This window comes from Gouania willdenowi, chromosome 21 (genome assembly GCF_900634775.1).
Source record: "Gouania willdenowi chromosome 21, fGouWil2.1, whole genome shotgun sequence".
NCBI lineage: Eukaryota > Metazoa > Chordata > Actinopteri > Blenniiformes > Gobiesocidae > Gouania > Gouania willdenowi.
In genome coordinates this window covers 12,188,501-12,213,262 of record NC_041064.1, presented here as the reverse complement: position 1 = coordinate 12,213,262, position 24,762 = coordinate 12,188,501, and the positions used below count along the sequence as shown (strand labels likewise).

The following is a 24,762-nucleotide window of genomic DNA, read 5'->3' as shown; positions in this document are numbered from 1 at the left end:
TACGTCCAGGTCATTTGGGGACCTTAAGCAAAATCACTGTATGGGGCCCATAAGTGGCACAATTTTTTTTTTTTTTTTTTTTGGTGAAACGAAAACATTTTGGAAAGTACACAACTATATTTTATTTGTCGTTCCTGTTTATTGAAACTTACACGAGATGGTTCCAAACCGCAATTTAAACTGTAAACACAAAAAAATCTGCAATTCCTGCTTTTATTTTTTGTAACATGCAATCATTTTGTGTCAAAAGTCAAGTAAAATATAGTAAAGTGCTTTTAAATTCAAGTAAAGCAAACAGAGAACACAGGTAAACACTCCAAATGTATATTGTATATATGTATATATGTAACAAACAAACACAAAGTTTGTTTTGTGCATACAAAGTCAAACCAATCTACCATTTACAGTCATTAAAAACAAAGTACAGTGTAATTATGCAAAAAAGTAAACAAAGTCAAATAATTAAAATAACACACAAATATGCAATACTGTGAAGTAGTACACCCCAAACAGTAAACATTATGACATAGGGGTCATTATTCACTATATTTAGCTTTTGTGTTTCAGAATTTTACATTCTTTTGGTGCATACATAGTTGGACACTTAACCAAAGGTATTGTAGAGCTGCAATATCCATTACTTTAACAATAAACATACTGGTAAAAGCTTCTTCAAAAAACAGTGCAAACAATGTTTTTAAACAAAAAAATGTCAAAATAAAGCAAAGATTGAAAAATATAATAAAATGGATATAAATATGGTGCAATATTTGTTCAATGCTTTGGTTAGGTTCTTAAGAATTGTATCCTTCTTGCTTTCTGAGATGAAAAGTCATTTATGACATCATTGTAAGTTATCTCTTTTCCTACCTGATGGTTAATACTTATTATTGCTAAACCTGTGAGGTGTTCTTGTGCCATTGTTGGTCACATTTAAAAGTAAAATAAACATGACCAAGGGGTAAAACTGGGAAACTCAGAAGCTTCAGTAATTAACAAGCCTACAACATGAAAAACGTGAAAGATATTAGTTATTTCATAATAGATATTCCATTTTAATCAGTGTACTGTATTTACGTCAAATATGTTTCATCCAGCAGATGGCGCTAGGATCCCAGTGGTCGGTTGGCATGCAGCATATCTAGCAGTGAAGAAGAGATGCTATGCTAGCAGACAGAGCTAATAATAAAATGTCACTTTTAAAGATATTCACATAATATTACAGATATTCTTTCGGTGCTAAAGCGGTAAGGAATCATTTATGAACATGTTTAAGAGTATTAGGTGATTGTAATTACAAACAAATGCATGGCTGCATAGATTACTGAAAATGTGCCCTGCAGTTCAGAATCAGAATCAGAAATGTTTAATGGCCAAGTACAGTTTTAAGGACAGTACAAGTAATTTGTCTTGGTAGATGGTGCACGAAACAAAAAAAACATACAAACAAAGAAAACAAGAACAAAGAACAACCCAGCAACAATAATAATAATAGTGATAAATATAAAGGTTGAGGGATAAATAAAGGATAGATAGAGAATAAGGATAAATATAAATATATATATATATATATATATATATATATATATATATATACAATGGAAAGGAAGAGATCAAAGACGAGATCTTCATCGGAAAACATGAAAGCGCAGAACATGAAAGGAAGAGGTAAAAAAGAACACACTACCTTGGGAGAAAGGGATCTAAGTGCACAGACCAACTGTGACTGGCTAGAAGCAGCAGACAGGAGAGAGCAGGAAACAGTTTTGGGACGCAATCTCAGGCTTCATCATCCTTTAGCTGGCCACCTTTAATGAGTGTGTCTAGTGTTTAAAAGACCGAAACACCCACTGATTTTGATTTGATTTTGATTCATTCATTCAAAGGAACATTACTGATTATGTTTCCCATATTTAAGAGACAGCCTCCAAGCCATTCTGAATTGGTAAATATCATGTTACTGCCATCTTTTGACACAAAGGACAATTAGCATCTCATCCCATGTTTAATGATTGTTATTCTAGCATTACAAGACAAGCTGCTTCAGTTTATTTTTTTTCAACTTCTCAATCTTAATTTTAACTTTCCTGTAAGGCTGATGTATAGTGTGTAATTATCAGCGTTCTGCTTCTGTTTTAGCTGCTAATGTGTGTGCTGAGGATTATGAAGGCCCTAAACTGTATATTTAGATAATGTGTGGCCCCTCTGCTCTCTCTTGGTTTCAGATTCGGAGGCTAAACGCTGTGAGTATAACACAAAAGAGGAAATTTGAGGAGGTGGAAGCCTCCTCCTCCTCGTGTTCCTCCGTGCGGGAGTCTGATGATGAGGTATCCTTCAGCGAGAGCGTCAACCCGTCCACCTCAGGCCCATTTATCCGTGAGTGTCTGAGTCTATAGTGTGGCAACGTCAACTATTGACAGCAAGAGAACTGTGTCATGATTTCTTCAGGAAAACAAATCCAAAATACATGGTAAAAGGGGAATAAGTGGAATAAGTTTGCTTCAACTAAGTGAGCAACAAATGCTTGTTTGGTGAAATTCTAATCTGCATTTTTTTATATAAAGAGTCCTAATGCAAAAGCAGATAACTCCGTTAGATGATACGGGTGAAACAGACCGCAAATTGTGATTTAGTGTTAGTATAGTCTGTTGACCAAACTACAATGTAGTTTTAGTCCAAATTTAGGGTAACACTTAACTTGATGTTTGATAAATAAGGCTGACATTACGATGTCATTATCTCTCATTAGCATGAATAAGGCTGTTGTTAATTGTCGTTCACTAAATTATGACACCTTTGGAGCTATGTTGGCATTTTTTGTGTTAGGTGGAGGATCTAGTGGGGTTAGGTAGGGTTAAGGTTAGGGTAAAAATAATGACATCATAATGTCAGCCTTATGTATAAAACTACAAGTAAAGTGTTATCAAATGTAGTCATCAGGACTATGATTTCAGTTATAGTTTTAGTAAACTAAATGACATTAAGATTTTAGTTTATTAAATCTGTTACAGATACTGTATAGTCGACTAATATATAGAGGATAAGAGTTTATGTATTTTTTAAAGATTCAATTATCATCGATCAAACTGATATGAGATTGAATAAATGTTTGTAAACACACACAGACAGATTTGATGTGATCAATACATAAGACCACATGATCACATGAGTTTTGATTACATTTCAATCCATAAAATCTAATCATATGTTAGCACATTGCATTGTGGGATGTGGAGTCCTGTAAATGGATGCATACAGATTTTTAGTGGGGTTTCTTGTTTTTCTTCACCAGACAAGAAGGACAGGGATCGCTTGGATTTTTTTGTTTGAGTTTGTTCCTGGTATTCCCACGTGATATCAGAATACTCCGCGACTCCATATCCCACAATGCAACGCATTAAATTGTCAACAAACGTGTGTTTAGGGTCGAAATATAAACAAACTTTCAAGAGACAATTTCTACCCTTTTCCATTTATTTTTATAGTAGACAATGTTTCATTGATTTATGAGGCACTCACAATGATTTTATCTAATAACACATTTTTGGGGGTAACAGCTTTAAGTTAATCGAGACATTTAATTAACAGTGACCTAATGCTTCCTTTGCTTTGCAGCTGACTCCATTCTGAAGAAGGAGAAATGCCGGAGGACGAGGAAGGTGCAATTCGAGAATGTGACTGTTTACTACTTTGAACGGCAGCAGGGATTTACCAGTGTTCCCAGTGAGGGCGGCAGCACGCTTGGCATGTCTGACAGGCACAGCTGGATCAGACAGTACTCACTGGATGAGTTTGCCCTGGAGCAGGAGCGGATCCACAGAGATATGCTGCGAGAGCATTTGAAGGAAGAAAAACTCAACTCAATCAAACTCAAGGTAAAGGTTGGCTTTCTATGAACAGTCTGATTTATAAAAAATTAAAAATAATATTGTTGAGACATGCTGGCAGGTTAAAGCCCTCTACTGCATTGAGTTAGAGAGTACTTGAACAATGTTTTGTCTGGTTTTCAGTTGACTAAGAATGGTACAGTGGAGTCAGAGGAGGCCAACATGCTCACAGTAGACGACATCTCTGATGATGAGATTAATGTGGACAACACAGAGGTGGACGAATACTTCTTCCTGCCACTGCTGACCGCCAAAAAGCGGCGCACGCTGCTGCGCTCGTCTGGAGTGATGATAGACATGAAGGAGAACCGTGAACTGCAGGCCATTCGTATGTCCAGACAGCACTGTGGCTGTGATTGTAGACTGTTCTGTTACCCGGAGACATGTGCGTGCAGCGCTGCAGGCATCCCGTGTCAAGTGAGTCCTCCTCCACTTTTAGAGCATGTGTGAAACTCAAGTTTTGGGTAGGCAAATCCGGCCCTTTAGAGCATCCAATTTGGTCCGCAGGAGACAGTAAAAATGACAGAAAACATGAATTATTGTGTAAATTACCAAATAATTTAGTTGTAGATAACTGAAATTCACCAATTTAATGAAACTCTACAATATTTTTAGGCACTTTCAGTGTTCTTTTGTTTTTATCACATGAATGCAGTTATTTTTAATTGCAAATTGTGATAAGAACTTCTCACAAACAATTCCACATGATTCCTCTAAATCAGTGGTTCTCAATTTTTTTCTCTCAAGTACCTCCTTTTTCGTTTTTAAATTCATGTACCCTCTTTCTCTGACTACAATATTTTACTTAGAATACAATGAAAAACAACTTAATGGGATCAACAAGTGATGAACATTATAAAGAATCCTATTGTCAATAAGTGGAATGAAACAGTATTTATTGCCTCCTGAATTGATTTATTTCTATAGTTTTATTGTTTCCAGTCATCTCCTGCCTGGTGTGGGACAAATTTTCCAATATTTCATACCCCGTGTAGTGCCATGACGTACCCCCATTTGAGAAACTGCTCTATATTACACATAAATGCGTCCCTGTTTTAAAGGAACGATCACATAAACTGAATGGATGTTAAGTGTGATTGTTATATGCTGAATATTTTTGCTTCTTTAGGTGACTCACACGTCTCTGTGCGACTGCACTAAAGAGGGCTGCAGTAACTCAGCTGGAAGGGTAGATTTCAATCACGACCAGGCCCAAAACCACTTTTTGGACACCATCATGAAGCTTGAACTGGAGAAGAGCCGTGAGCAGCTGCAACCCACCCCGACCAACGGTTTCCACAGTGAGACCAGTGACTTGGGGCCTCCAAACCTGTTCACCCAGTCCCAGCACACATTGGAGTATTCCCTGTCTGACACCGTTCCACAGACGACCAGCATGCACCTCCATGCTGCAGAGGAGATGGAGGAGCCGCTGGATGATGATGAGGAAGAAGATGAAGATAATGAGGATGAAGATGAGGAGGATGAGTATGAAGATGAAGATGAGGAGGAAAATGAGGAAGATGAGGAGGAAGATGAGGAGGATGAAGATGAGGAGGAAGATGAGGAAAATAATGAGGATGAAGATGAGGAGGATGAGGAGGAAAGTAGCTTCATGTTAGACTGCACCTCACTCAGTTTTCAATGATTGGCTTTTAAAGAGTAGATAAAGCCAACTGCATTTTTGTTTTCATTTTTACATGATTTTAAGAATAAAAGTTTAATAATGGATTTTGTTTTTGAAAGAACTTGTTTAATTTTCACCAACGTTGTATTACAGTTTTTTTCAGTCGCTTTGCTTTTCTCACATCACTATTAACATTTGCGCAGCATTTAGTGCATTTCTCAAAACAATTAGTGTAAACTGCAAAACCTAGTGGATAACCTGCAAAGCATGTCACTTGCTCAAAATGGATAGTCCATTCCTCAAAAGCAAGTCTTCATGTCAATGAAACTGCCATTGTCATCAAAATGAGAAGTCTTGACACCATCGTTTATGAACTAGTTAAATGACTTTGTCATGTTTTCATTATTTTCAGTGTTTTCCAATGCAAAAAATGGTCAGGACTCGGTGACACTGCAGTACACGCTTTATCAAGAGAGAGAGAGAGACATGTAACCACTTTTCCTGTGTAACATAAAACTAGAGTATACATAGAAGACACGTTTTACCTATACATACTATTGACAGATCTCCTTCACTCTTTCACTATTTCATTCAAATGGCACTTTGTACAATTGTTTCATGCACATTTCATTCATTTTGAGCACTTTGTCATTTGTTGCATTTGACAAGGATTCAATATTGCCAAATACATTGTTATCCTCTATGACAGCGCTTTGCATTTCTTTCAACCTTATTGCATTGTTTGCAATCACCATTGAAAAAATGGCTTCCTCTTGCTGTGAGGTAAAACCTCTGCGAGGTTGTGGTGCAGAGTAAAATTACAGTAATGCACAGTAAACATGAGATGTTTGATTACTGTCCAATACTATACATACCTGATCTCCCTACAAAATGTTTGAATGATTGAATTCACAGTGGTTCTTCCAACATTTGGTTGCAGCCTCTGACCAGCCTCAGCCATTGTGAGGCCGTGATTGACAGCATGGTCCACAACTGTAGCCTGAGTTTCATTAAGAATCTGCCAATATATTTAGCCTCTTCTCCCTCTTCCCCTGTTTTGTCCCCTTCCCTTTCCTCCCCTAGCTTGTCATTGGTTACAACTATACTTCACACACCTCCTCGTGAGTGAAAGCTGAAGTTCACCTGAGCGCAATTGTTCAATTTTGGAGACATTTCCAGAAAAAATGATGAAGAAAGGTATAAAATTGGCTTGATAGACTTTGATAAATAGTTCAACAATTGTGTATGTAATGAAATGAAGACTATTAGTTTTTATTGGGAACGACAATTCAACATCCATAAGTATAGTTCATTTTGATGGACATAACATAAGCAAACAATAATGTTATAAAACAGCAGATAATTGTATTAAAGCAGCTGATACATGTCCAAAAGCATTTGCAGGAAGGAGAAATTGCTACTATGATGTACACAAATGACTAAATGTAGTGGAGGTTGAACTAAACACCAAAGCGACTGAACTAAATTGTATTAACTCCTCACAGTACTAAAAGACATGAATACAAACATTTACAACACACAACCACGGGACCACATGCTGTCATTGGTCTGATCTAAATTACAGTAAAATACACAAAACAAGAACATACATGTATGTGTATATACACATACAATATAATGCACAAAATATATTACACAAATATGATAATAAAATACATAAAAAATATAGAAAAATACACAAAACAAGAGCAAAATATACAAAAGCAAAAAATATAAACATAAAAAGTATGCACAAATATAATACACAAATCTAAAAAATAATTGAAAAAAATACAATAAATAAATAAAAATATGCACACACAGAAAAAAACACAAAATGACTGAAAAAACGCAAAACAACAAAATCACAGAATGAAAAATATGCGAAAAGAAAAATTGTGTGTGGGTGTGGACGGCACATTCATGTTTACCCAAATTTGAAACCTATTCAGCTTTTGACCTCAGTGTGAGGGGGCGCTAGCATGCCAATCTGTTTATTTTACAACCTCTAATAATCAGGAGAAGAAGACCCTCCTCCAGTCCACAAAAGAAGGTCAGTATTGCAGTGTCTGTTCCACCTGAAACTTTTTTAACTTCTACATGGCCCCATGGTATGCAATGCATCCATTATTTTGGAATTATTTGGTGTTGCAAAACGTTTAATTTTCATGGTACTTCCAGGTCAAATTCCCCCCCCCTCAAGTCTCATGTTTGGGCGTGAGAGACATGCATTTCAACAACCTGTGACAGAGTATGTGCATGCACAGCCGCGTGTGAGAGAGAACCTACGGAGGAGATGCAAAGAGTCCCACACGGCAACCAGGAGGACAGGTAGCGAGTCACACACACACACACGCAAAACACGGCCTCACCACACATAAGGTATTTATAATAAAAATATACTAAACGAGTAAAATCAAACAAAAAACTAAACAATATTTCTACAAAAAGTACACAAAACGACAACAGAAATGCACATATTGTATAATACAAAATGACTCCAAAATATTATTGATTTTACATGACAGAAAAATACACCAAACGAGAACAAAGATATGAAAATAACTTAGAATACACAAAACTAAATATTTATACAAAAAATGCACAAAATGACAACAGAAATGCACAAAACTACACCAAAAAAATACACAAAATGACTCCAGAATCACACTACAATGGCAACAAAAAACTATACTTTTACTATATACTATACTATACTAAAAAATGCACAAAGACAACAGAAAGATGCAAAAATACACATATTGACTCCAAAAAACATACATTACAGAAAAATACACCAAACGTGAAAAAACCAAAAAAACAAACAAACATTTATCATGCGCATGTCCCATAGAACTAAACCAGGGAAATTGCACACACTATTTTACTTTGCACCCGCAAATATAACACTATAGAGTATGTAGACCTTATTGTACATCCAACCTTCAAACACATTCTAATTTGGCCAAAATTGATAACTCCTCTTAAGCCCCCACGACTACATACTTCTGACGTGTATGTATGTGTAAAGCGAATTTCTCCCCGACGCGGTGTCTGTTCGACCTGTTGTGTGTGCGTGCATTATTTTAGACTGATTTGGTGTCGCAAAACGGTTATTTTCTTTTTATTTAGAGATTACGGCTCTCAATTTTGATCGTTCGCGGCACTTCCGGTTCTGGTTTTAGGACGTCACGTCACTGTGTTGCAGTGTCTTTGCAGGTTTAAAGGAAAAGGCCAACATTAAAAACATTTTTGTGCTGCAAAAAGTTATTTAAGTTAATATTTCATGGTTATTTAAAATGATTCCTGTGACCCCAAACTTCCTTTAAATCACGGTCAAGGAGTTCATTTCCTCCTGTGGTATGCTATCGTCAGCGTCTCAAACATTTGACTAGAGCTCTCTGAATAGATCATTTGAAACCGTCAGCCACTGGTGAGTCTTTTGCTGACAAGTTTTCGATTCTTTAAACCATATAAATGCTGTTGCATTATTGAACTCAACCCGTTCAATACTCTATTTGGAAAACTCTGCGTATTGCCTGTGGGGCCGCGCATGGAAGCTAAGCTCTGACCACTCGGTCCAAAGGTAAACAATGATTTTTGTTAAAAAAAAAAGACAGCCGAATTGTAGAAAATACTTTAACTTACTTACTCACTTATGGTGTTTGGAGCGTTATTTTTGTTTTGAGCAGTTTTGTTACTTTTCTGATATGCGCTACAATGGCTATGGAGTTTGGTCATCATTGACATATTGATGTGAACGCAGCTGCGTTTTGAATGAATGAATATTGGGCAATTATTTAAACACTTGAGTCTTATTCTGCTTGAGTAGTTTGATATTCAAAAGGTGTGCTTTGACTTTAACTTTGATTCTGACTGTGAATATTAACATGATACTGGGGTGCTAGGTTATGGTGTCTTGGTTACTATTGTAATTTTGATTTATTAATGACAATTAATTAATTACTTAATGTATTTGTATTTAGCATGTATGTTTATGCATACATTGATTTTATCTTTAATACTGACTTGGTTATTTCAAATGCAATACTTATGTGTATTTTTGGCCTTTTAGGTCAGTTTTTTTTTTTTGTACTAACTTTGGAGTTTCTTCTAATTGATTTTGATTCATACATCTCAACCACTATGGTGAGCTACATCAACGAACTGGTAGGACAAAGTCTGTCACCTATAGAGATGTCTCAATACAACTTTTTCACTTCCGATACGATATTGATATTGCAGCCTTCAATATTGGCACGAATCATACATACTTTTATGACTTATTTTGTAGTGTGGAATGTTAGAAAAGGCTTGATCAAGTGATGTTACTCAAACAAAGAACAATAGTCAGCAACAGTAGAGATGAGAAAAACTGACCCATTTATTATTATCCAATTGGTTACATAAATTTTAATCTTCAACACATTATCTACAGTATTCTATGGGGTGTCCTGATCCGATATTAATATCAAAGATTTTAGATGCAGTCCGATGAAATCTGATATTCGTTTTCTCGCTGATATCGGACCATTATCCGATATCAATATTGGATCGGGACACCTCTAGTCACCTACCGCTGTGGACAAACCTTTCTTTGGATTATAAGGACAGGAACTGAAGGCTTGAACTGAACTGAGCATTTGGGTTATTGTGGGTAATCCATATTTTTGTCTTTGGAATAGTGTATTGTTTGTAATAGTTGTTCTTTTTGTAAATATTTCTGTTAATACTCACACTCAAACTGCACTACTGCCTGATGTATTCATTCACAATCCAAGCTCCTTTAAAGGGCCCATGTTACGCTAAATCAACTGTTCTGTGTTTTAAACATCATAAAAGTGCTATATGGGCTTTATTCTCTCAATCGTTAGTTAGATGGTGATTTGCTCCTTTCTTACTGCAGGGTGAGCCCAAACACCTCGCTCCAATTTGACGACGTGTTCCCACTTTGATGACGAATTTGACGCGGCACTGAGCTGGAGAAGCCACGCCTCCAGGAATCTCTCTGTCGTGATTGACATGTAAACAGACACGCCCACAAAGGTGAGCATTTCAGCGTCCCTCGCGCTGTGTTATGTATGTATTTTCTACAGTCTATGTATGTACCAATGAACGCCCAGCCCCCACGCTCTGTCTCGTGTTTATAAAGCAGCGGGTTAAAACTCTGGGAAATAGGCGAGTTTGGGAATATAAACCTCAAATACTGTGTTTTTGGGGTTCTTAGAACAAATGGAGATGGGTGAAAAATAGCATGACATGGGACCTTTAAAGAACATTCTTCTGGTGCCGCTATTGTAGCCGTAGTCAACCGCCTTGCCCAAATGCGCTACAACAGCATTATAAACGCTGGTATTTTCATCACGTGTTTATAACCTAACGCGCACTTTGGATGTACATGTCGCATGCACACAGAGCCGTTTAGAGAGAGAGAGTTGCAACAATGGAGGTTCGAAATAAACTCAAATAGGAAATTATTGCTGGGCAATGGCAGCGGCTGTGCACAAAGCGAACAGCGAAAACATGTTAATTCCTCCACAAACACAGCATTATAAACGCTGATATTTACACCACGTGTTTATAACCTAATGCGCACCATGGATGTACATGACATGCTTGTGTGTAATTAATTTTCCCACTTTTTTTTTTACCTTGCCGAAGGAGGGTCTAAGGACAGGGGATGGCATTCATTGTCCATTTGCTTAAAGTCCTGCGAACATTGGTGCAAACTTTATTCATCAATTTATCATCTGCATGTCCCATAGAATTAAACCAGGGAAATCGCACACGCTATTTTACTTTGCACCTGCAACTTATACCCCTTTAGACCACTACAGAGTATTTACACCTTTTTTTTACATCCAACCTTCAAACACATACTCATTTGCCCATAATAATTAACAACTCTACTTAAGCGCCCACTATATGAATACATACTTCACTGTACTAGTTTAAACAAAAACATAAAAAAAAAAACACACACACAAACCCTTTGTTTAATGTATTAATGCTTAGATTGGTCAAAATTCTAAATGCTGATATGAAGTAAGTGGATAATGTGGCCCGAGGATCTTACATTTTTGTGACCCCTGCTGTGATAAAAGTTTCCCATGTGTTGATCTTCACTGTCTTTTAGAGTAAAGCTCCCTCTGGAGGACAAAAAAGGACACACAATATGACAAACTGCATTTATTGAGCTCAAAATAACATTTGAAACACTAAGGCACTCTGACAACACAAAACGTTCTCCATGCACATTCAATCTGCTCTTCACAAAGTAATGCACATAATATACTCAACAAACTAAATACTAGCGCCTGCACCAGAAATTCAAAAATACCTCCTGCTTTGAATGATTTCAGGAAGACTGACAAAGAGTTTAAAAAAACATGTAAACAAAAAATATAAAACTTTTAAATATTAGAAAACAGAGCAAGAAAAGAAAAGAAAAAAATAAGTCTATCTTTACTGCATGCATTAGAGAATAGAGCAGATATGGTGTAATATCCAAAGGGCTTTTCCTTACTCTGATATGATATAAAAACCCAAAATAATACTCAGTCCTGTTGCTTTTGTATTTTACAAAAACAAAGACCATATTTAATCCTGCTGTGAAGATGTACAAAATTGTCAAAACAAATCCTCCCAACACCATAACACCCTCAACCAGAAAAAAAACCCCTCCAAGGCACTGATGGGGAAGAAAAAACAGGCCATTGAACATAAAGTTTTTACCGTCTGCTTCTTTGGTCTAAGACATAAGGATTGATCGTTTTCCATGGTAAAATAAATACGTTTGTTGATATTTCTTATATAATTGTTTTTGCTTGAGATCACTAGGCAGCGTAGTATAGGAATGGAAACATAAAGTAACACTAAAGAGGCACTTGTCAAAACAGTGGATCATCACTGATGATGAATACATGAATGCATTTGTGTGCTTTTTTTCAAACACCTTTCAGCAGCAGCAGAAGTTCAGTTCTTCCTCACGATACAATAAATTAAAAACTCAGTACAGCGTCCATGCCTCCCCTGTTTCCATACAGTAGATCCATGAAGGTGTTTGTCCAATCAGAGGAAGGACCAGTGTTGGTACCTGTCTGTGGGGCTGCACAGAGCCAGAGACGGATGCTCGTGTTGAGCGCTCAGACACAGATTAAATCCTGGAATGTAGACCAACATGTTCTATTGAAAGAGAGGGAAAGGTTTTTAAAGTTTTTATCAAGAAACAACAAAAACTTTCCCGATTGCACATCTCTGCATATGGTGTACAGGGTTGGGGTCAATTCCATTTTTCAGTTACAATTACGTTTTCAATTACCCATGTTCAATTACGATTGCAGTTACTAGCATTCTTTTCCAATTACAATTACATTCTCAATTAAAGAAGGTGTGGTTTGTCCAAAAATTGAGAAAAAGTGCTAAATTTAGCCCGCTAAATTCAAAATTGCAGACTTCCTGTTGAATTTAGGTTATAGGTCCAAATTACATTTTTGCTAGTCACAGTCCACTGCATATATGCACTGAATACCATCCAGCTACAGGTAGTTCAAACCAATGAAAAGTTACAAACTCTAGGTGGCGCCAACAAGTCCTGAAATTGCATCAAAAAATCTTTTAACCAAACTATACCGTCCTGCCAATATTCATAAAATTGCACCCCTGGGAAAGTCCTCACAAATCCAAGTAAATTAGCGGTTAAAGAAGAAAAAGAAAAAAATCCTGATGGGAACAAATAGTAATAATTACTAAAGCTCCATTCCAATTAATCACAAAAAAAGAGTCTGAAATAACCTAAATAATTGTTATCCTTCCTCTTGTGTTAGCATCTCTTATCTAAATCAGCTGTAAAATACACTAAAAACAAATATCTATTTATCATCTAATTTCTTTCCTGTCTATTGATTACATTGTTAGGTTTCCTAATCAATGAATATATAGATTTTAATATTTTTTAATGATAAAATGTGGGAAAGCTTCATATGAAACATATTTTTAATAATTGTTAACTGCGTACTGTATGTGTAGAACTGTATATAGAACTGTAACATGGTTCTCCAGTTTTGAGTTAAATTATAATTGACACATATAATTTTCATGGCAATTACAATTACAAAGTCAATTATCTGAACTCAATTACAATTTCATTAGGATTACGACAGCAACATATTTTTTAAAATTACAATGATAACACAATTGTATTTAATTTTCAATTACGCAATTACAAAATCAAAATTGTACCCATTTGTAAATAGCTGTGTATATGCAAATGTTTTTATTAGAGATGTCCCGATACAACTTTTTCACTTCCAATACGATACCAATATTGCAGCCTTGATTGTTGACCGATACCGATATCGATCCAATGCGATATCAGCACAAATCATTCATACTTTCATTACTTATTTTGTAGTGTGGAATGTTAGAAAAGGCTTGATCAAGTGATGTTACTCAAACAGAGAACAATAGTCAGCAATTCAAGTTCATTTCAGTTATTTTTTACTGTCAGTATATGGTGGGAACAACTGAGGGCGGGAACAAAAACAACAAAAACTTATCGGAGCGCTTACATCGGAAATTTTAGATGCAGTCCGATAAAATCCAATATTCGTTTTCTGGCTGGTATCGGACTGATATCTGATATCAATATCGGATTGGGACACCCCTAGTTTTCATAATCTTTGTGGTGTGGGTGGGTAAGATTTATTGTTCTGACTGTATTTCACTGTAGTGTAGGCAGAGTTGTAAACTAGCATTAGCTACAGTATATACTAAGGATGTAATGATTAATCGTAAGGCAGTTAAAAATCATACATAGGTATCACGATTCACATCGATACTGTGAAAATTGAATCGCAGTACTTTTTTTAACCAGCAGAAGCGTTGGCGGCGGGCGGAATCTGCTAATACTTTCTTTCTGGCCGCCTTCTACTTTTAAACATGTTCATAAATGATTCCTTACCCCTTTAGCACGGAAAAAATATCTGTAATATTACGTGAATATCTGTAAGTCACATTTTTCTATTAGCGCTGTCTGCTAGCATAGCATCTCTTCTTCATTGCAAGATATCTGCATGCCAACCGACCACTGGGTTACCAGCGCCCTCTGCTGGTCAAAACAAATATCTGACCTAAATATGGTGAAATGACTTTTTGCTTTTTTTTAAGTCCAATTGTTAAGGCACAAAATACATTTTCAGTTGCACTTTTAAAAAGAAAAGGAACTATAATGCAGTTTTGCATTGTTTACTATAGAACTAGAATTTGAATTAATAGGCTTCTTCTTCATTTGTATTATTCCTTTATTTATTTCATTCAAGATTTATTTTTAGTTAAATTACATTGTTTTGAATAGTTTATCAAGGGATTCTTTTGACAATGAAAAATAAAAGGAAAACAGTATAGATTTTTATAGTTTTTCCCCCCAAAAAAATAAAGGAATCTTTTTCAGTCATCATTTTTCTACAGTCCCCTAGTATATACTCTATGTGCATCATATCAGCTGCAAACTTTTGTATCTATGTTGAATTGCATTGTCCCTGTCAAATAAATAAATTACACAAAGAAATCAATTAGAATCGACCCCAACCCTGGTGGTGTAGAAACAAAACTCACATCTTTCAGCTCCCATTTCTGCTCGGCTCCTACAAACGTACTCCTGCCTTTATACTGGCACTCCTCCAGCTTCACAGCCGCCTCGGTCCCATGCAAACACAGCTCCTTCTGTATGTTGTGCCTGATCTCATGATGTGTCGAGTACTCAAAATACTACGACAGGAAAGACATACAGCAGTTTCAAATGTGTGGAAAAAAAAGAAAGAAAAGAGATTGAGGTCACTTTTATTCTGCCAGACCTGGTTTCCTCCGAGGCCATGACACGGGTACATGATCAGCTGTTTCCCACCTTCATTGTTCTCCCCAGCATCCAGACATGAGTCCTTGCCCACATTTTTTACCTACAGAGCAAAAGGAAAGGGATTGCGGTCAAAGGAAACAAAATGAAAAACCAACACTCGCTGCAAGCTGTTCAAACATCTTCAGCCTCTGGGGTGCTTTCACTGCTGCTGAATTGGAACCGCTCAGTTCCCCCTGGAGATCAAACGTAAGGAAACCCGCGGTGGCAGGACTTGAGCTGCAAGGTTTGGAGACAGGAAAAGCGTTGGAGTGTGAGGTTCTTACTGAGCCAAAGCGGAGAGGGTTGAGATCTGGCAAGAAGACCTCCGGATACACGTTCTTCAAATACCACGAGAAGCTCCTGCACTGCAGTCGTGAGCGCAGGTCCATGCGTTTGGAGATGTCTCCAAAAGACCTCTTGGTTCAAACAGACAAAAAAACAGCACGTTTTACCAGTCAGTCACAGCAGGTTCTCCACAGTTACATGTTCACGTTTTCTTTGACCATCAAAGACAGAAAACCAAGTTCATCGCCTGTTTGAAGATAATGACAAATTGTTTTCAAGTAGGGCTGGGAAAAAGATTGAGATTCAAGATATTTATCAACATTTCTATTTTGGCTATATTTTATAGCTTTTTTGTATTAAAATACTCATTTTAGGAGTCACTGCTTTCACTACTTCTCAGAAAACAATGAAATGCACAATTAGAGGATTTGCTGAGTGCATCCCAACGCAGACCTAGCCCTAAACAAGCCACACTACAGAACTCACTCACACGTGCTGTCCCTTATAGGAGAAAAAGCCAAAAGTGTTACATATTGTGCAGTTTGTTAATAAATGTGCCCCTGAGGCATTTGTTTTTTTTTTTTTTTATTTATTCAGTTTATTTCCGACATGGTTACATTCACTTTTTTTTTTTTTTTTTTTTTTTACATTTTTTGTACATGCCGAAAAAGGAGACGAGAGAAGCAGTTTGCTTATCCGGGTCCCGTCCCCTGTTTTACCATCGCAGATTTACATGGGTTTACATGTCTCTCTGGTCAAAACATTCTTGATTTCTTCTTTTTTGTGTATTCTCATCTGTAGTCAGTGTTGTCCTCTATCTTTGTTTTTGTTGGCCTTGTTCCCTGCCAGACGTTGTTAGCATTCCTCCAGTTCAAGAATAGTTCCTCTTTCGAAGGTGTTTGGAAGATTCTTCCCTTTTCATCGACAATGTCACCTTGTTTTGTCTCTACATCAAGGGTAATCCAGCTGTTGTTAGTTCTATTGGCAGTGTTGTATTTTCCACTGTCTGATGATGGGATCAGATCCAACTTGTATAAACACATCACCACATCCACATGTATTTGACATCAGTAAATTGTCTTTTTGGTAAGACTTTATTGATTTAAAAAATATTGAAATGTATATTGTATATCGCCAAACCTCACATGCTTGATGTTTTTTTAGGGTCCTCCTGGTCTTCCAGGATTTCCAGGAAATCCAGGACTACCGGTGAGTACCTCAGGTCCACATTCATGTAATTTTCAACATATTGTGTGAAGCAGATTATGACTGGCCAAGAGCACAATAACACATTATTTACTTTTTAAAGACTGCATGGAGGAAAAAAAAAAAAAAAAAAAAAAACTTGTGACAGTATCTGTGCTCCTGCACCCATAGGGCGTCAATGGAAACGATGGTCCACCCGGTATCCCAGGATGCAATAGGACTAAAGTAAGACACTCGACATTTATATCGTGTGTCGCCATTTTGAGAAAAAATATAGATATGATTTTTGGTCCTTATCGCCCAGACCTATTTTCGAGTGTAATAACTTATATCATACTGTATATAAAAGCTTTAATACCTCCACCAAGGAGGTCATTTTCACAGGTATTTGTCTGTTAAAGAGCATCAATAGCTTTTAGTAAATTTAAGCTAAAGATGTTTAAAGTCCTGCTATGGTATTATTAATATGACTTTAACTTAGGGTTAGATTTGTGGTCATTTAGACTGTCCTCCTATTATCCTTCAGTATTACTCAATAGCATGTTTTACCCTTGGTGTCAATCTGACCCCATAGATATTTGTATCAAGAAAATCATTTTCAGAAATGGTTTTGTGTCAGACACTTTTTGTTTAATTGTTGAATGCATAAAATAACTACTTGATAATGAAAACCATGACCTGTTCTCTAGCGCCACCATCAGGACAAACCTTTAAATGAAAATTAATTTATCGTGAATAGTTTTCACCCAAATCTTCTCAAATTGACTGACAACATTAATGACCACAATGTGGGGTGCACATTCTTGACTCTCACAGAGTGAACCATATTGAGGGACACACAGATACACACACATTCGTGCCCATTGTGTGGGAAAGTTGTCATGAGAATAGTGTGTGGGGGGTGTAAGGTCACAGACAGACGGACAACTTTTACACAACTAAAACAGCTAGGGGTCAAATTGACCCCAGAGGAAGACCAATGTGTGCAATGTGTGTTTGGCTCAGTCAATTGTACCCAGAAAATTAGGATAAGTCATGAAATATAAAGCAAGAAATAAAGCCAACTATTATTTATTTATATTATTTGATAAAAGAAGGGTTAAGATGTTAGATTCTGTGATTAATTGTCCATTGAGTTTCCCCACCTTCTCTTTAGCCACTTAACACAATTTTAGTCAAATCTTAATTATGTGTCTGAATGTAAATGGACACAAAAAAAGATGTAGAGACAATCTTGTGATCACTGCTCCTTTCAAACAGCATCTGAAAGCATCTGTTAGCACCTTAACTCCAACAATGGGAGCCTTGGTTAACATGAGAACACTGCTCCTATCACTGGAGGTCAGCTGGTCAGTGAGGTGCAGCCCTGAGGGAGGCGTTTATGGCACCTTTGGGCCCCCGTGATGGGAAAAGTCTCCACACTGTGTCATTAACCAGAGCTCACTTCCTCTAGGCCACATTTTTTAACTGTTGTTTAACAGCTTTCAACAAATAACAGCTGATCTAGTCTAGCTATCCTATGTTTGAAAATAGTTTCAATGAAGATCCTTCAAACAAAAATGTTATTGGTGATACTATTTCTGCAGATTATGCTAAGACAGGCAGAATAACACTTAATAGTTGCATGCAATTTACAGACAGGAACTGGATTTGCTCAGACTTGTCTGATGATCAGCAGTGTAATGAGAGGCCATAAAAACACTTAGATAAAGCCAGGGGAGGTATGAGTAAAAGTGGAATATTTGAAAGCAGTACCAGTACATACATCTTGAGCGATCTGCGACGCTTGCTGGTTGCGGCGGTAGAAGATCTCCTTGTAGTCGTCCATCCAGACCTCGGCCAACCGTACCTGGTTGCGTGCGATCACCTGTGTCCCTTTGGGAAAGCTGTGGGGGCTTTTAGTGCGGAACACATGCCCCACAATGGAACAAGGGATGATCTCCAGCTGTCCGCCACACTGCCACACCTGCACGGCAATGGGAAACATTAGAACAAGGATGTCATTTCAAAAGGACAAAGTACTGTACAGCAACAAAACAAGAACAAGAACAGTGCAGTGTTGACTTACCCTGAAAGACATTTCAATATTCTCACCACCCCAGATTTCCATTTCATCGTCATAGCTTCCAATATGGTAGAAATAGTCTTTAGAAATGGAAAAAAGTCCACCAGCAAATGTTGGTGTCCTGTAGAAAAATTGTAAATGATTTTAGGTTTGTGAAACCTACACTAGGAAATTGAAAGGAGAACTATCCAACCATAGTATTTGCTTACTTTATAGGATACGTTTCATCTTTTCTTCTTTGTTTCTCATAGCTGGGAAGGCTCTCCCAGCCAAATGAGAGACCCCAGTCAAAGTTCCCCCGATTGTGATTCTGACCATAAGGAGACGGTTTCATGAACTCAAAAGTGTTGAGATCAATAGTCGTTATATCAGGACTCACGACCACTGTAGAGTTCTCTGCTAATCTCACCAGCAGAGGCTCTAGCCACCCATGAAAGCATTCACCTGGAATCACAAGCACAGAGACACGGGATGACGATAAGAAATGATGTCATAGCTCAGGAATGTAAATACAAGTCTGTCACTAAGCTTTTATATGAATGCTGGTGGCTAAAAAAAAAAAGGTGTGGCAACAATGTTTATGTGCTGAACTAGCTGTAGGTGAGGACGTCTGGGTTTCACACTGACAGTGGGCGTCCAGAAAGGTGAGCGTGTCCCCAGTGGCCACGGAGGCCCCCAGGAGCCGAGCTGTGATGAGTCCTTTCCTCTCACGCTGGCGAACCACTCGCACAATACTCAGCAGCTTTAAATATTCGTCCAGATCATCCTTCAACACCTCTGTCAGGCAAAGAAGTGAAATCAAAAAAAGATTTAATATTATGTAAACATGAAAAACCTTCACAGATAATAGCAGAAGTTGTACATTTTATTTCCATTTTACACACAGACCTTGATTTTATTTATATATATATATATATATTTTTTTTTTTTTTTTTTTTACTGTATTTTATTATATTTATTTATTTGATCATAATAAACTATTGGAGTAAAAATAATAATAATTAAAATGACTAATAATACATGAATAAACTAATGGTCTAATAACAATAATACACAAAATGTCTAATAATAAACTAATTAACTATTATTAATAAGCTAATCATAAATAAATTGACTAACAGTACACTAATGGACTAATGATAAACTAATGGATTCATATTTATTTTTTATTAATATTAATAAACAAATGGAATAGTATTAGCAAACTATCATAATAAACATGGGCTAATAGTAATAAACTAATAAAAATCTAATGTACTATTATTAATAAACTAATCACTATTAATAAAGTAATGACCTAATATTAATAAAAAAGAATGGACTAATATTAACAAACTAATTGAATGACCTTAACTAGTACTAGTAATAAGAATTTTATTCTTCTTACTGCTCCTTTTCAATCATGAAAATGAGTCATTAGTAATGACTAATATTAATAAAGTAATGGCATAATATTAATAAATTAATGGACTACTAATAATAAAGTGAGTTGGAGATGACCTGGATTCTCTAAAACTGCTGTTCTTTTACAGGTTTCTGCTTCCTGTCCTGAACGTTTTACAACAGTGACTCATTTCTCAGTCACAGCTGAGCAAAGCATTCACAAGCAGCTCCTTTTCTTCCCGCTGGAACCCACTTATTGAGGAAAGAGCAGAGAGTTCCTCTTTGCACACAAAGACCTGCCCACCCAGCACGCAGCCTGAAACCGAACCCCTGAAACCAGTAGAGCCCAGTGTGAAGAGCCTCATTGAGTTTTACCATCAACGCTGGCGTCATCTACCAGGATGATCTCCTTCAGCAGAATGGCAGGAGATGTGTGGAGAACACTGTACACCGTCCTCAGCAGAGTGCTCCAAGCCTCATTGTGAAACACTATAATCACACTGGTGGTGGGCAGTGGGGGGCAGCGCTTGTAGGTCTGCTCAATGCATCTGCAGCGTGGAGGGGAGAGAGGGCACAAAGATGTGACTATCCTGGAGGAATCCTGAGTGACACAACAGAGTGCTCATTACATCTATAGCCTGTCCCCTGTGTGTGTGTGTGTGTGTGTGTGTGTGTGTGTGTGTGTGTGTGTGTGTGTGTGTGTGTGTGTGTGTGTGTGTGTGTGTGTGTGTGTGGGGGGGCATTTTAGCCATGACACTGCGTGTGTGACAGCCCACACATTACAATTTACTCAGACAGGATGGACTACACAGACTGCCTTTGTGCATGTGGTGTGTACTGATGCTACTTTGATTTTCAACTACGGTGTTTGTCAGGCTTTCTGCAGCGACGACTAACATTAGGACTAGATGTGCATTGAAAATATGAGAAATTAGTAGCAGCGCTATGCTCTATAGTAGGGCTGCACAATGGCCAAAATGAGTTTACAGTGCAAAATGAAGCTTTAAATAACAATTGTACTAAAAATAAGAAATAAATACATTATTACTGAGTGAAGAGCCCGTAATTTAAATGTAAATATTGCAGACGATCAGATTTATTTGATTGTTTCAACCAAAATCGTGATCACGATTAAAATTCGATTAATTGTGCAGCTCTACTCTATAGTTGTTTTTTATTGCATTCTTAGCTAAATGTTGGTGTTGGACAAAGGGGGTACTTCAGCCCAAAAACGTTTGAGAACTACTGATCTAATATATATATGTATGGTGTGTATATTAAGGTTCTTATTTCATATATCAACTAATAAATCAGTTATTGGCAGATACATTAGGTATCAGCTTTTTAAAACCCCCAAAAAGTCTGTATCTGGCCTAAAAATTCTCATATTGGTTTTGCTCAAGGAATGAGGTTACCTGACCACATTTACAAGGCTGTAAAAACTAGTGACGTACTCTGGGGGTCTTGTATCTGGCCCCAGGTCTCTGCTTAAGGAGATGCGGTCACTTGCGTACAGGTTGAAGCAGTGTTTCTCTTCCCCTCTCTCCTTCTCCTTCTGGGCCTCTGCGTTCAGTGCGTGTGTGAGGAAAGCTTTCCCAGCAGCTCCAGGAGCCAGAGGGTTCTGTGGGGGTCTCTCCAGGGCCGGCCTGAGCTCAGCGTCCGTGTAGTGACCAGCTAAACAGGAAGTGGCACCCCCCTGGTCCTGCTGGCGTACAGGAGCTCTGATCTGCAGCTTTGGCATGGCTTCCCTGAAATTGTTGACGGCTCCCATCACCATATCCAGCATAGTGTCCCGCTTCACCGCCCCTTCCTTCAGCCAGGGGTCCTCTGGTTGAGTCTGACTCCCCACTTCCCATTGTATGAAGAACAGAAACGTGACGAAGACGAGGACCGCTACCACCAGCTTAAACGGGTGCAGACGTCTTCGGAGAAGTCGCCGAAGAGCTGTCATTCTTCTTGAATGCAAAGCAGGTTGGACTTGTGCCTAGATCCAACTGTGATGTACAAGAATGTTTTCATTACGTAAAAAATTTAGCATAGATTACAGTGTATTCAGCTAAGAATGTCAGAATTCAACAAAATTGCATCATACAATACAAAAACAGTACAAAATATTGGAATTTAATGTTTCAAACTGTTAATAAAGTCACTGGAAAAAAAAAAGCAGTTTGTCTACTATACTTTTTTTCCAGACTATAACTAAATTAACATATATACAGTAGTTGCAAATGGGTGCAGAATTTATGTTAAATCTCAACGGGAACTAAAGCTTTACAATTACAAAAAATAATTCCCATGATAATTTAACTTTTTATGTTATAATTCCAAAAATGTCCAAACTAAACACCCCATGGAAATGTATTGGACATTTTCTACCCCTTTGTAACACGATTAATACATGCAAACAAAGGATGACAAATGACTAAAACTTTAAATCAAATTATTTAAAAAAAAAACAAAAACAAAAAACCCTGATATGAACATGCTAAAGACTTAAAGACTATTTATTGTCCAATCAGTGGCTAAAATGATGATAAATGAGCAAAAAATAAGTTGTAGGATGTTTAAATATGAATATCAGTTGAATAATAAAAGTAAAATACTTTAAGTGGAATAAGTCCTCCAGAGACCTAAAACATATATATTTTACACTAAAAGTGTAGAGAATTCTGCTTGACTAGACTCTAAAACTGTAAAAGAAACTAGACCAACTTGTGGTGTAAATAATAGTGTCAAACTCAAGGCTTGAGGACCAAATCTGGCCTCCCAATGTATTCAAACTGGTCTAAAAAATAATTAAAAAAAAAAGATTTTGCCGAAAATAAATTTAAGCTAATAATTTAGTTACAACAAGGAGAGCTTCTGTCATCCATGGTTACTAAGCCATAAACAGGCATTATATGATGTGAAATGAGAATGAGATTATTGTTCCTGGTGTGGCACAAAAACAAGCTTGTTGTCGAGTATTAGTGTAAATAAAAGATCAACGATCAGGTCAGAAAAGTGCTCACCTACCATGAGTCGCTGCGTTACGACCTGAGCTTGAAATAATCCTTCAAAATGTTCTGAGAAAGTTGAGAGAAAAGCATCCTGTGGATCAGAAACCCCAGGAAGCTTCAGTCGAACCCTGGAACCGGGACAGAAGTTCAGAGGGAGGGACTGAGGCTTTGGACCCTTCGCTGGACTTCCGTCTCGTTGGATCCAGGTGTGCTAGTCTCAGGTACAGCAGGGTGACGCGCCACTGCGCCTGCGCAGAAGGTCAAAGCACAAACCCACGCTTGAAGCCAAACTAACAGGAGATCAACTCACGGTTTCTCCTCCATTTGCGGTAAGTCTCCTAAGTGCAGCCGGCTGAGGGAACACTGGGGACGGTCTGCACAGTTGCTGAGTTTTTAAGTCATGGTCCCGTTAATGGGATTTGTTCTACTGGTCATTCATTGGGACAGTTGCTGGGTTACAAATAACACAGGAACGCGATACAGTTCACTGCATCCAATCCGGTCTCTGAGGACCACATCCTGCACACTGGGGCGAGATGGAAAGCTGTGCCCCTAAAACCAGTTCAAATACACGTTGAAACACCGCAGTGAGCAGGGTTTACACACAGTGGACATAAAAGTACCAAAGTGATACTCACCACAGCAGGCAGCATTGGACTGGAGTATGTGAGACTTTTCTGTAGGGATGGTGTTGATAAAGATGCTCTGGGGGGGGGTCAGGACTCAGGAGTCCGCTCTGGTGACCAGTTTGAAGTCTGTACCTCTGACTACCACTGAATCCTTCCATCTGTGTGTGTGTGTGTGTGTCCCACCACACACACACACACGTTATTGTGTCTATTAAAACTCTCAGTCGTGTGTGTCTCCCACTATTAATTTCAGTCATGTGTGTGTGTATAGCTGTAAATATTAGAGGTGGGACGATATACAATACTGGGCTCACATAACGATACGCGGCAATACTTTTGGAACGATAAATAGCAGTTTGAAAAATAACTGTTTTCATTTGATTTTTAAAAACATTACCTTTAATGTTTTTATTTGACTTTAACGTGTGTATCGCCTGGCATCTGGCGATATGATTCGTATCCCGATATTAAAGTATAAGGCAATTATTTCTTTTTTTTTTTTTTTTAATAAGACATAGTTTCAACAAATAAATGCAGAAAGTTAATTCATTTTTTCCCCAATTCAATTCAATTTGTATAGCGCAATTAACATCAAAGTCATCTTAATACGCTTATCAAGATATAAAAATCCATATCAGTTAGTACTTTCTTTTTTGATTTTTTTTTTATAAACACAAGCTGGTCGACATGCCTGTGTAGGATGCCCAACATGTTGACCAGCTGTGCATTAAAAAATAAATAATCAATATGGATGCATTTTGAATCAATCCTCAAATCGCTTGACGT

General features: G+C 37.5%; 2 protein-coding genes across 3 annotated transcripts; one reads left to right on the top strand and one right to left on the bottom strand.

Moving 5' to 3' along the window:
• Positions 1–1,740: 1,740 nt before the first annotated feature.
• On the top strand, positions 1,741–5,535 carry LOC114455114 (cysteine/serine-rich nuclear protein 3-like). Its single transcript, XM_028436151.1, has 5 exons — positions 1,741–1,945; positions 2,226–2,376; positions 3,616–3,875; positions 4,011–4,304; positions 5,017–5,535. Exons 1-5 carry the CDS (start codon positions 1,901–1,903, stop codon positions 5,533–5,535), a joined length of 1,269 nt encoding a protein of 422 aa, XP_028291952.1. The 5' UTR covers positions 1,741–1,900.
• A 6,153-nt stretch (positions 5,536–11,688) lies between these two features.
• Positions 11,689–24,058, bottom strand: galnt3 (UDP-N-acetyl-alpha-D-galactosamine:polypeptide N-acetylgalactosaminyltransferase 3 (GalNAc-T3)). Of its 2 annotated transcripts, none has more exons than XM_028436840.1 (12): positions 23,986–24,058; positions 23,360–23,595; positions 21,803–22,342; positions 20,724–20,896; positions 19,593–19,742; positions 19,175–19,409; positions 18,969–19,086; positions 18,666–18,866; positions 15,694–15,825; positions 15,369–15,470; positions 15,130–15,282; positions 11,689–12,699 (listed from the first exon to the last, which is right to left on the bottom strand). In XM_028436840.1, exons 3-12 carry the CDS (start codon positions 22,297–22,299, stop codon positions 12,586–12,588), a joined length of 1,875 nt encoding a protein of 624 aa, XP_028292641.1. In that variant the 5' UTR covers positions 22,300–22,342; positions 23,360–23,595; positions 23,986–24,058; the 3' UTR covers positions 11,689–12,585. The 2 variants fall into 2 exon arrangements, with proteins under 2 accessions (XP_028292641.1, XP_028292640.1); XM_028436839.1 differs by having other exon boundaries at positions 23,364–23,595; positions 23,986–24,056.
• Between the last annotated feature and the right edge of the window lie 704 nt (positions 24,059–24,762).